This window comes from Choloepus didactylus, chromosome 2, assembly GCF_015220235.1.
Source record: "Choloepus didactylus isolate mChoDid1 chromosome 2, mChoDid1.pri, whole genome shotgun sequence".
NCBI classification, from domain to species: Eukaryota; Metazoa; Chordata; class Mammalia; order Pilosa; family Megalonychidae; genus Choloepus; species Choloepus didactylus.
Window position 1 is genome coordinate 45,235,665 of NC_051308.1, and position 13,714 is coordinate 45,249,378.

Genomic DNA, 13,714 nt, shown 5'->3' on the forward strand with positions numbered 1-13,714 from the left:
ATCACAAGCACATGAAATTTGTCTGTTTTATACACTGATGTATATGTGGCATGAAAAACATTACCAAGCATACAGTTGGCACTCAAAATTTTGTTAAATGAATGAATGAATGAACAATCTAGTATTACCAAGTTCATGTCTCTAATCTGCCCTCCCGATTAATATACATATAGGACACTTTTAGTATCAATCTAAGAAAAGTATAGTATTTTAAAAAGGGACAAAACTATTTTGGAATAAGCTTGCCTATACAACTATAATAGTAAAGATATTTGAGGGCTAGCTTTGATCATAATCTGAAACATAACCAAATCTAAAAACTGGAACTGTAGTTTCAATGGAAAAACAATATTCAATAGTCTGAGTTCAACAAGGGAGCTAAATGTAAAATCTTTTGTTACATTTTTGTGAAAAGATAAAACATTATAGAATAACAAATAAAATGTATGCATAATGGTGGTGATAGTAGAAACAAATCATGTATGGTCCTACCCTCTAACACAGCCATTTCCTTTTCCCATAATCTTCTTAAAGAATACAAGCCTATAGTCATGGTATTATTATTACTTAACTTAAAATTCTAATAAAACATTGTTGTTTTATGTTTCTATTGAATGTAATGCAACCATGAGCACATTCATGTATATTATTTTGGTTCCACTAATTTATACTTCTTAGATAAATTTCTATCATTGGCATTACTGAATTAAGTTATATGATCACTTTTATTGTGCTTGCTATAGATTACTATTTCCTTTCCAAAAGGGCTATATAAATTTATAATGCCACTGGCAATAAACAAGGATATCAAAGCAATTTTAAATATAACTAAATATTTTCCGTCATTAGTCAGCTATGTTAATCTTTAACTTATTCCTCTTACCCTTAGAGTAATGCCTCAGAGTCAGTACCAAAATCCACATTATATAAATTAAAAAACAGAGGCCTGAGTGAAGGCAAATAACTTCTTAAGAGAAAACAGCTAGTAGAGTTTAGGATTGTTGGATTTCCACCTTTTTTTCCTACATGATTCTTGAGTTTTTCCCAGGCATTAATTTATTCATTCAAATAAGTATAAGAATAATTATAATACAGTGAGTTACATACTCATAGAAGTATGTATAAATTGTTATTGGAGACCCCAATAACTGAAGGTACAACTGTACCTGGTGTGATAGAAAATTATATTTTTAAAAATTAACCAATAAACAAATGTAGTTAAAAGTTCATCATACTCACAATAAATGTGTCTTCTACTTTTGCAATTCCTTTTCCAAATACGGTCCCTAGTTGATCTCCAACTCCAGCCAAAAGGAAACCAAAGAGGGGAATTCCTAGTAAGGCATAGATGATACAGAATATTTTTCCTCCTTCTGTGCGTGGTGAGATGTTTCCAAATCCTAAAGGCAGAAAAAAAAATTCAGTTGTTTAGAGCTTAAAAGAGTAATGGTTTAAAGCATAATGACTCAAGGATGATTCAGAAATTCCAAAATATTACACATCAATCATAGACATCAAGTAAATAAGAATCCCTTTGTATTGCATAACATTTTAATATATTTTAAAATAAAATACTTGAATATATATGCAAATGTTTCAATAATATGAAAAGTACAGCTAATGTTCCAATTAAGTCAATACTTTCATTAAATTTACTTCTATCTCTCTATATGGATAATCTTGTTGACTGTAAAGCTTCTGTTGTCATTTCGTGAGACGAGTGTATTGCCTTATTTTAAGAGACTTCAAATACACTTAAATAAAGGATTAAAGTTTAGTAGCAGTTTTAAAATCTTGTCCTTACTCAAGTATTTACCAAAAAGCAATAACTAAAAACTTAAAAATTATTAAGTGAATTATTTTTAAAGTTCTGAAGATGTTGAAGGTTTTCCAGTTTTAAGATATCTACTTGCTATGATTCAACCAGTTCAACTTTTAATTTCAGAAGCAATGGGTAGAAACAAATAGGGTAAAGAATGCATGCTTTCTACAAGACATCAAGTCCCCTTTATGATACGGAATCCTTTCATTGTCCTTCATAGTAAATCAGTCGGTAATTTTAGTTATAATTTCCTCTTCTACTCAAGTGTGCGGATAGACATTTTGATATTAGCATTTTGTTGTTGTTTTCAAGTTTTAAGGATATAACTGTCAAGAATTACAGCCTGTAAAAAATGATTTTTACTTTTTGGAATATATTGAGATTTTCCTTTGTGGCCTTATAATTGCCAATTTTTTTGTATTTGTTTCATGGTTGCTTGAAAAAACTATCGATACTTTATTTGTTGGATGCTGTCTTAGTTTGCCAGGACTATTATGACAAATATGACAAATTGGCTTAAACAATAGGAATTTATCATCTCCCAGTTTGAGAGGCCAGAAGTCCAAAATCAAGGTATCACCAGGCCAAACTTTCTCCTGGAGTCTGTAGCATTCTGGTTCTGGCTTGATCTCTGCCCTGTCACATGGCAATGTGTCTCCTTCTCTAGGTTCTACTTCTGATTTCTGCTTCTACGTCCAATTTCCTTTACTTATAAGGACTTCACCCATATTGGATTAAGGCCCACCCTCATTCAGTTTGGCTATGCCTTAACTAAAAACAGCTCCAAAGGTCCTATTTACAAATGGGTTCACAAGCACAGTTTGACTCACCTTAAATAACAGCATAGCCAAAGATCCAATTACAAATGGGTTCACACCCATAGGACCAGGGGTTGGGAATCAGACATATATATTTGGGGGGGGGGGGCATGATTCAATATCCAACAGACATAAAAAGAGAGATAGAGAGTGTGTGTGTGTGCGTGTGCGTGCACGTGCACATGAGTATATGTGCATTTGGGGATAATATTGGGTGGTTTTAGCCTATATATTTTACCCCAGATATGGGCTTAAATCACAAAATCATCTTTCTCCTTCTCATATGGTCAAAGAAACAATCTTATAAGTGCTCCTCTTAAATTCACTAATTGCCAACATTGCCCCCCTTTGCTTTATTACTCTACATTCATACAATTTTTTCTGAACCATTTAAGGGTAACCTGCAAACCTCATGCACTTTTATCCCTAAACTCTTTGGTGTGTATTTCCTGAGGAATAAAAAAGGCATTCTCTTAAATAACCACTGTACAATTACCATATTCAAGATAGTTAACACTGACACAGTACTATCATCTAATTTTACAACCTATATTCAAATAGGCCACTCTAAAGCTTAGAAAGTAAGAGAATGCTTAAATTGACCGATTCAGGACAGTGCACCATTTCTGTACACTGTCCAAGAATGGAACTCAACAACCTCAAACCCATCCTCTAGTCTAACATCAACAAGCAGAGTACTAAGAACATGAATGCCTTCCCAAGTCAGCAGGACCAGCTGTTTGACATGGGTTCTCTGATTACCCCAGGGAATCTTGCTAAGCTCCAACACTGTCCTCTACTTCCTTCCCCAGGTGAATATCTATATGGTCTGAGATAGCACAGGCATCTGAGTTACCCAATTCCATCTCATTCTCTGTTTCTGCATAAAGGAGACATAGCTTTAAATATTCATAAGAATGTACCTACTTCCAGGAAGGATCAGGAAACAAAAATAAAAGATACAACTTTTATTTATATATTTTTTTCATTTTGACAATGGCAATACTATGAATAGACTTTGAGGTTTTAAAAAAAAAAGCCCATGAGGCCTCAATTTGGTCTACTCCTTGCAAGTTAAAAGAGCGTAAGAAATGAGAGCTTAAAGTTTTCATCAATCAGTGACTCAGATTCAGCCTGGAGGCCATTCTGGAACATCTTCAGAAGCACTGACAGAGGATTTCCCCAAGAAGGCTATTTATGACTCCAAAGAAATGGCCCAAAACCCAAACATAATTCTAGATGTAAGGAAAGCCAATCTACCTTTCACGGATCACAAAAGCGAGACAAGTCCCTTGAGTTATCTCTGCATATCATTTTCATTGTCTTCATCATGAAGTAAACAGAAAGAACACCTAACCAAGCAGGAACGAGAGATTCTGATATAATTCTCTGAATGTCCTCTGCTTCACCTTCCAAATGTTTCTCGAGCTGCCATGATGCTTAGTTCTAACGCTGAATCTATACCTCAGATGGGCAGCCCTCACAGAGTGCCCAAGCCCCAGTGTGCTCACACGTGAAAAAGTGGCAGTTTTCTGACACGGAAGACACGTCTAGAGGTCCCAAATATTTTCCAGGGTGAGAGAATTAAGTTTAGGGGCTAGTTCTTCATGTTTTATTCCCTCTTTTTCCTATATAAAATAAGAGTAAGCTTCTCTGCACAGATTTACCATATGTTTTAACCAATGAATATAGACCCTGGTTAAATGACTTGAAATTAATAATGGATGATTGAATCTCAGATGAAAGGCATCCGTTGATGATAAGTAGTATAGTATTCTAAGCTTTTAATTTTTCCAAGTGTCTGGATTTGCTGACCCTTTCCCTGGTCAATGAGAAGCATCTTTGTTGCCTCCAGGTGAAACAGGATTGCTCTCACAACAAAAAAAGGAAAAAAAAAACAGTCTTAATTTTTTTTAATCCGACATTAAGGGGCTCATACTCAAAATACTTCCTCTTAGGAATGCAAAGTTTTCAGTTTATGGCATAATATGTGCATAACAAGACAGTCAAAGGAGAGGCCCACAATCCAGCTTCCACAGAGCTGAGGAAGTAGAGAAGATTGATGGGATATGAACCTGGAGAAGGTGGATGGAGCACAGACCAGAGGACCAGGTGGGGTTGTGGGACAGGCAAAGGGGTTCAACGGTATTGGAGCTGGCTGGCAATGACCAATTGTTAAAACTTGTAGGAATATTGCAGATTCACTGACTTCATATTGGTAGTCTGAAATCAGCTAAGGTGGGAATACTTATACTATGGAAATCTGTAAATGCAACAATTCAGGGGTTGTTTTTTCTTCTGGCAAGCCAACAATAAACCTTTAACAGCACAACACTGAATAAGATAGAGTCAGATTTGAGAGAATGTAGGTGGTCTGCACCAGAGAGTTGCAAGGAAGCCAAGCCAATGCCTATGGGCCAACATTTGTCATTTGTAGAGTACATCACGTGGAAGAGCTGTCATCTCTTCTTTGTATAACTGCCAGACAAGGACCTGCCAGGGACAGCTACTGTAGGGCCATCTGTGGACCATCTAGCAGCAGAACCCAGTATGCCACACCCATCAGAACAATCCCTAGTTGACCAGTTGTTTTTCTGATCAGAATTTATTAATGCTACAAAAAAATTTCTCTTTTGAATCACTGTGTACACTTGTAATTATTTATTGCAACAATTCATTCAACATCTATCTTTCCCACTTGGCTCTGTGTTCTATTTGTGTAGCAACTGATATTATTGTTGTGTTGTTTTATTACTTAATTTTTTTTACCATTATAGCACCAGAATTTTGTATGTTTTCACTTATGCTTGACTGATTGATGGACACATAAGCCTCAAAACCTCACAACACTTTAGAAAAGAAGTAAAGAAAGAGAAAAACATATAGAGAAATACAATGTTCTGATGGGGAAAGTCTTACCTTAATACTAAAAAAAAAATTAACTATCTCCCCAAATAATAAATTTGCTATATTTGCGATCTAAATTCTACAGTATTTTTTTAATTTTATAACTTAATGAAGTGATTCCAAAACTCCCCTGAGAGAATAAAATGAATTAAAATAGTTGATATATTTAAAAGATTAATGTGAGAGAAAGTTTACTTCTAAATTAAAAAGATGTATCCATAGTTTTAATAATTAAAACTACACGGCACTCCCTTTATCCACTGTGTAGACAGATGAGTAGAAAAATAGGGACAAAAAAGTAAATGATAATAGGGGGAATGAGGATATGGGTTGTTTTGGGTGTTCTTTTTTCCTTTTATTGTTATTGTTATTTTTATTTTTATTACTTTTTTTGGAGTACTGAAAATGTTCAAAAATTGATGGTGGTGATGAATGCAAAACTATATATTGAAACTGAACAACTGATGGTACACTTTGGATGACTGTATGGTATGTGACTATATCTCAATAAAATTGCAAGAAAAAAAGTAATGGGATATGAAATTACAGAAGTATTTTGTTGTTACAAATAAAAAATACAGTTACTTTGAAAAAGAAACTGTGGTAAATTAATCAATGAAAACAATAGAATGCATAGAAAAGGACCTTGGCATGTAAATAAATTTAATATTTGCTAAGTATGACATTTTAAGTCAATGTAAAAGAAGTTGATTAGTCATGAAATGGTGTGGGATAAAAGCTACTTGGAAATAAGTCATATCTGTATCTTCCATTAAACACTAAATAACATCAGATGGATTAAACCAGTGTATAAAATACTAAGAAAAGGCGGGAAAATAATTGTCTATTCATAACTCTTAGGGCAGAACTAAAAAGACAATGAAAGATAAATATGACTACACAAGAGCAGAATAATGCTGTATGTCAAAAGAACATCATAAACACTATTCAACAAAGGCTAAATGGCATTATCACGAGGCGGTGAACTAGGTCCAGATGCCTCTGCTACTGGGTCCACCTGCCTCCTCTTAACTGGAGAACAAAGCCTCCATCTCACTCTGAGGCTGACGATGGCCTGAATCCACCATCTATTTGCACTTGTGATAAAGACACTCTCCTACTTCGGTCTTCAACAACAGTTACTTAAACCTTGAATCATTACTCAAGAACAACCTAGCTACTGGGAAATTTCTAATACCTATAATGATAAACTGATAAACTCAAATTATTATTATGTAATTTGAAAGTTATCACCTTTTTGCATATACGTTACACTTCACAATAAGGAAACTGAAACTGTGGAACTGTAATCCATAACATTCTTTGAAATTTGCTCTCTAACTATTTGATATATTGCACTTGGAAAGTTCTCACTTTTATATATATATGTTATATTCCACAATTTAAAAAAAATAAAAATTAAAAAAATTATTAATGTGTGCTTTGGTTATTTACTGAATGTCTGTCACATGGCCAACTTTCACAAACAATTTCACTTCCATTCAAAAACGTCATACTTAACTTGTAGCAAGCCACACTTTTGGATGACTATAGCCCTTTTACCCACTAGGTCAGACTTCCTGAAATTAAGAAACATTGTTAAACTGCTTAAATTTGTTGGCTTCAGCTTACATACCCCAGAAGTAAGGGTTGTATTTGACTAATAGCAAATCAAGAACTTGAATCTCTTAGCCAGCTTTCAAGATGGAGGTAGTAGTTTATGATTATTTTATTGACAACAGCAATGAGAAAAGCAAAAATTAATATAAATATATAGAGAGAGACTCTTCTAGAGTTAAACCCATTTAAAAAAACACCTGGCTAATACTACCCACTTTCATTGAGGGAAAATATAAATAAGGAAAAAGAACAATTATTTCACTCTGATTAATTTTACAGCATGATCTACAAAGTTCTATATAAAAAAAAATCAAAGATTACCACAGCAAAGAAGCACTGTGATTCAATGACTCAAATCTGTTCAATTAATAATTACTAAATGAATACTATATGTCAATCATTGTGCTAGTTATTAAGGACACAGGGTAAAGAAAACACTGTTCTAAAAAATTCCAAATTAAAAACACAATCCAACTATATAAGTCATCTACTAACTTTCCTTTAAAACATCAATGAAGACATGCAAATGGACAAAGATTTGCTACACCTAAGCTAAGGGTGATGGCATGCAAATGAGAAGCATTCCCATTAAACCACTTCACTTAAGGAGCTGGGTTAGCATAATTTTAGCCATGTTTACATTGATCTCTGGAATACAAGAGCGAGCATAATCAACTAGGAAGTAGATAGGAAAATTATTTATTTATCATTTCTGCTCTGTCAATCCTGATGCACACTCCTACATTTTCTGGCAGTGTCATGCATCTCATCTCTTCTTCCTCCATCATCATTTACCCCTATTATGCCTTTTCAAACACCATATCTACTCAAAGACCAAATCTACTCTCAATAGGAAGCATTTATGCATTAGTAATAGAATAGACCCAAGAAAAGCCTTGAAATAACTCCAAACAGGGGACAAAAAAAAAAAAAAAAAAAAAAAAAAATGTAATGTATTGTATCAGGAACTTCTGCAAAGACCCAGGAAAGAATAAGGAAAAGGAATAAAAAGAGGGAAGAGGAGTATGATATAAAAACCTTCCAATTCAACAAGAGCCTCTAAGCAAAAAGTTCATAGATAAATCAAATGCTAAGAAATATAGATAACATCATCAACACCTGGAACAGAAATGTACTCCAAATGAAAAGAGATAAAAAAGACAAAAAATCTTATTAATATTATGCAACAAAAGAGGTATAAGGTAGATTAGAAAAAGAATGAATAAAAAATCTTGGAAATGAGACATTTAACAACTAACTTTAAAGAAATTAAATAGATGAAATAGACTTAAACAAGTGAAGGAAAAATTGACAAATAATCCACATAAAACTCAAAATAGTAAGGAAAGGGGATATAAATAAGAACAGGAAAGAATATTTAAGAGACATGGAAGATTGAGAGACCTAAACAATCATATAATATGAGTTCCAGAAGAAGAAAATGGAAGAAATAGCAGGTAAACAAGATAAATACACTCATTTTCATGACCTCTCTACAAAATTATATTGGGGTCAATGTTATAGGACTAGAACAAAAAATAAAAAGCAGAAATTGAGAAAGTAAAAGTTGAAGCTATTGCAATTTTTTGGATGCTATGCTTGTCTGTAAAATAGAGTAAGAAAAAGTTTTCTGGACTCAAAGTCAAAACAACAACAACAACAATAAATATTTGTATTTACTTATTATATGCCATGCACTCATAATCAATTAAATAAATTAATTCACTTAATTTTCATAAAAACTTTCATAAAAACCATAATGAGGTACAATTATTCTCTTGTTCTTAGGTGAAGAAGTGTAAGCACAGAGAGCTTAAATAATTTTCAGTGGTTACACAGCTAGTAAAGTGGCAGACCTGAGATTAAAGCTCAGGTATTTTCATCCAAAGCTCAGGCTCTTATCCACCACAGAATGACATTTCTACATTCCCAGAAATAACCAAGTAGAAAATATAATAGATCTTAATAGTAATAGCAATAAATATACCTAAGAACAGACACAATAAATAATAAATAAATATTTTATGGATAAAATTACAAAATATCATTGAATGACATAAAATAAAACCTGAAAAAAATGGAAAGATGTAAAGACATCAATTTTTACCAAAATGTATAAATATAATGCAATTCCATTAAATATTTCAAAGGGTTTGCAGTGGAATTTGATGAACTTAAAAATCACATTAAAAAGTAAAGGAACAATAATAGCTAAGAAATTTTTGAAAAGGAAAAAAAAAAAGAACAAGGTGAGAAGATTTGTCCTACATGATATGAAGACTTACCATAACAATTATAAAGTTACATGAGATTAAGACAGTGCAATATTGGACAGGGAGAGCCAGACAAATCAAAATAGAATAGAGAGCTCAGAAATAGACCCAAACATACCTGGAAACATGGGTATGTGCCTACAGTTTTATTGTTGATTTGTTTGTGTTAAGGCTCTTCTTAGACACTTGGGTCTACTTATTCTAGACCTCTAGAATTGCCTTTGTTTAATTGATCAGATTTTTTCAGCTCTTCTTCAATTGATTCTTGCCCTGGATATATGTACACCTTTTAAGATTGCACTATATGTGCAATTGTTTCACCCCCAGGAGAAAGCTTCCTTTCCTCTGTTCCTTCTCCAGGAAACTTGATATGTTTTGTTTGCTTTTGTTTTGCCTCTACATTTATGTGTGTGTGTGTGTGTGTGCGTGTGTGTAAATATGTGTGTGTGTATATATATGTGTGTGTGTGTGTGTGTATACGTATATATATGGTCAGGGAGGAAGGTCATCCCATAGAGGACTTTCCAAGTCAGTATTGCCCAGCCAAAACAGGGCCAAGGACCCATGAAGGGGGCATAGGCCAGCACTAAGGAGACCTGGGGAGAGGGCCAGGAAAGACATTAAAAGCCTTTTTTGATGACTACTCAAAGCTGTACTTTCCTGGCCTGCCCAGCAGGTGGCACCCTTCAGCAAACTGCACCCCAGAGCCCTAAGGAGGCACTGTGTCTTTAAACCTCCACCACCTCCATCCCTGCTGGGGGCGTGATTGAAACAATAGCTGCAGCTGGTTAGGAGGTTAGGAGCATGTTGAAACATTAGCTCAGAGCTGGGATCCAGCAATTTGAATTAAGTAATCTAACTTGTGATAAATGCTCGACCTTGCCCCCTCCCCAACCCTACCTCCCCATTCTCAGGGAAGAGGATTTTTATGTCCCTTTCTGTCTGCAGCAGCTAGCCAGGGACCCGGCCCCGAGGAAGTTCACCTCAAGAGTAGGAGATGGGCACCAGCAACAGGATGGAGCAAGCTACTCACAGTTCTTTACTGCAGCTTCCCAACCTCTTCCTCCCGCTCTTCCCTGGATGCTGTACAGTGTTCTTCTGGCCTCCAGAGCCCCAGAATGGCTGTTTCCGACAGTCCCTGCCTGTTTACCAGCCATTTTGGATGGGGAGTGAGTCCTGGAGCTCCCTACTCTGTCCTCTTCCCCGAAAGTTTCCCATATTGGTTTTTTGATGTATTATTAAAATAAGTATTGCAAGTAAGCTGGAAATTGAACAATTATTCAATTCGTGCTAGGAAAATTGTTCTTTTGAAGAAAAAAATTCACTTTACAAAGTATGTGAAATAAATACCAGGCAGATGAAAGATACAAATAATGTAGCCAAACTAAACTACTTTACTACTGATTCCCTTTGATTATGTTACTTCCTTTGCCCCAAATGTATACTCTCCCACTCACACTGCTCTTCACCTGGCTTACTGCTAAGAATTCATTACTTACGGTATATACCAATTCCTCCTTGAAGTATCTCTTGAGCCCTCATAAGTAACCCCCAGACTGGGTTTGGCCTCCTTCTGCATTCCCAACAACTCTGTGTACATATTGCGCTATCATAAGACTTATCCTACTAGATTGTAATCATCAGTTTACTCATCTGTCTCATCCATTAGAAAAGGTACTTAAGATCAAGGTCATGTCTTAGTCATCTGTGGATGTTTGAAGCTGTATGCACCTCAGAAACACATGTACTTAAATCTAATCCATTTCTATGATTGTGAACCCATTGTAAGTTGGTTACTTCAGTTAAGCTGTGACCCACCTCCATCAGTATGGGTCTTAATCCTATTATTGGAGTCCTTATAGGTGGAATGAAATTCAGACACAGAGAAAGCCACAGGAAGCAAGAAACTGAAATGGAGCCCAGAGGAGAAGGAAGAGACCAGGACACACTGCCATGTGCCTTGCCATGTGACAAACTAAAGACCAAGGGTCACCAGCAGCCAGCCCCAGAACATCTGGGGAGAAAGCATCACCTTTATGATCTCTTGATTTGGATATTTTCCTAGCCTCAAAATCATAAGTGAATAAATTTCAAATTATTTATCCTGACTCATTTCATTGTATTTGCTTGAAATAGCCTAGGGAACTAAAACATCATCATTGCAGCCCCAATGCATTTCCAATGGATAGTTAAATAAATCTATGCTTCCTGAAGCTACCTTCCTATTCTACCCCTCATTGTAGCCCCTCTTTATTCTACTCTGCTTCTCATCCTGAGTGTAGACGTATTCAATAATACCTGATAAAATTTCAGAGTTTGTACCTAAAATGTTCTCAAACAGTTATTTAGCTATGGCTCTCTCTAAAATGGTGGGGTTATGGAAAGATGCTCCATGAAGATATCTTTCTATTGACTTGCCTGTAGCCTTTGAAATCTCTTCCGTACATGGGTTTTATTTTACAGTTCCTAGTTAATTATTTGACATTTGAACAGTAATATTCCTTTAAAAACAATCAGATTAGTATGCCTCATCTTCCTCCTACAGTAATACAGGGTCTTGTGCTTGGTGAATGGCCAGCAGATAACTATAGTGGTAACTCCCTTTGTCCTGCTACTCTCTTTTCCTGCTTTTTCCTTTAGTACCTCACCTCTTGCAAACACTTTCTTCACAGAGCATCGTTTCATAGAAGACTGCCCCTTCACCAGCCTCCACATCCCCACTGACAGGTGTGCAGAGAAGGCTCCCAAACTCTGTGTCCTCTGGACAATACTTTAACTCTTTCCTCCTCCCAGCACCCTCGGCATCATCACCATCTTTTCCAGGTTTACATCAGTAATCACAAGGCCAGAGCTCTCAAATCTACCTAATTCCCAGACCCGAAAGCCATTTGACTTTGTAGACAATGAGGCAAACCTGCCTTACTTCTACAACACCTGGATTCTCCTTCCCTGCTGCCTAACAGTCCTACTGCCACAACCTCAAGTCGTCAAAACAGCTTGGCAAATGGTCTTTTCTCACGCAAATCCATCTCTTAATAGCTAATTCTCCCTAAGGCACAGCTTCATTCTTGACACTCCACAGCTTTAAAATCCTTAAGTGCTCTGAAAGGTGCTCCAAGATCATTAAGTACAGATCCCAACACTGCCTGCTATCACTGTATGTTCTAGTAACACCAGATCATTATTACTCACTGGGCAAAAACAACTTGAACTTTTCTGATTACTTTCATGCTTTGTGCTGTTTGTTCCTTCTACCTGGCACAAATATGACCCTTAATTATCAGGTTGGAATCTTGTCTGTCCAGTTCTGCCCATTTCACACACCTCTTTCGATACTCACAGCCATTCCTTACCCCTTCAATCAGCCGTAATCTAAATTCCTTTCAAAAACATAGCACTTTGTCTTTTCCTTGAGAAAATTCTGTATTACTCTAACATGAATTTTTGCCATTTGGTTGCATGTTTTTGCCCCTCCTTTTAATAATATATTTCTCAGGAACAGAAACTCTGTTTTAACCATTTTTGTTTCTTTCATGTATCTTGCTTTACTCATAGCAGAAGCTCAAGAAAATATTTTGAATTGAAAATAATTTTCTGTGAGATTTTATTAATAGCCCCTATTTAATTAAATAGGCATGATCAGTTCTAGATAGTTCTATTGTTCTAATTACTGTTACTGCTTTTAATTTTATTCAGTACTGACTAGAGACAAAACTCCTGATTCAAATGAATTGTAAAGAATCACCCCTAAAAGTAACAATCAAAATTTTGTTTTAATATAAAGCAACTTAAATTACTTTACATGTAGAATAGGGCATAAGAGGAAAAGGTTGGGGTGGAGAGAGAAACAGAAAAACATAAATTTAGGACTCACTCAATTAGCAAACTAAGAAAAATAGCAAGCCTTTCAGAAATTCTAGTGGAAAGACAACCATATTCAAAACAGAAAAAAAAAAAAAAAAAAAAAAGCTTGTCAAAAGCATATCTAAGAGCCCAACCAAACATGAAAGAAGAAATATGGTTCCAGAAAAATATGATTCTAATTAAGAAACAAGGAAACAGAACCTTGATAAAAAGTTGCATTCATTTCAGAACTTTCACATTCAAAGTTGTAAATTGTTTCTAACTTCATTGGTTTTAAATTAAGGGTACATATCACAATCACATATGATGCTTTACAAATTACAGATCCTTGCATTCACCCCAGAACAACTAAATTATTGCCCTCCACTGAGGGCAACTGGGTGGGGTAGGGTGCGCTCTCTCTCTCTCTC

The 13,714-nt window shown here is 35.3% G+C and overlaps 1 protein-coding gene across 6 annotated transcripts in view; it reads right to left on the reverse strand.

Annotated features, from left to right (window-relative positions):
- Positions 1-13,714, reverse strand: part of KCNK2 (potassium two pore domain channel subfamily K member 2) — a 188,763-nt gene that overhangs the window by 48,475 nt on the left and 126,574 nt on the right. For all 6 annotated transcript variants that reach the window (XM_037823829.1, XM_037823838.1, XM_037823821.1 and 3 more), the window contains one exon: positions 1,240-1,400. In XM_037823829.1, the coding sequence (XP_037679757.1) occupies positions 1,240-1,400 (161 nt within the window). The remainder of the gene's footprint in view (positions 1-1,239; positions 1,401-13,714) is intronic.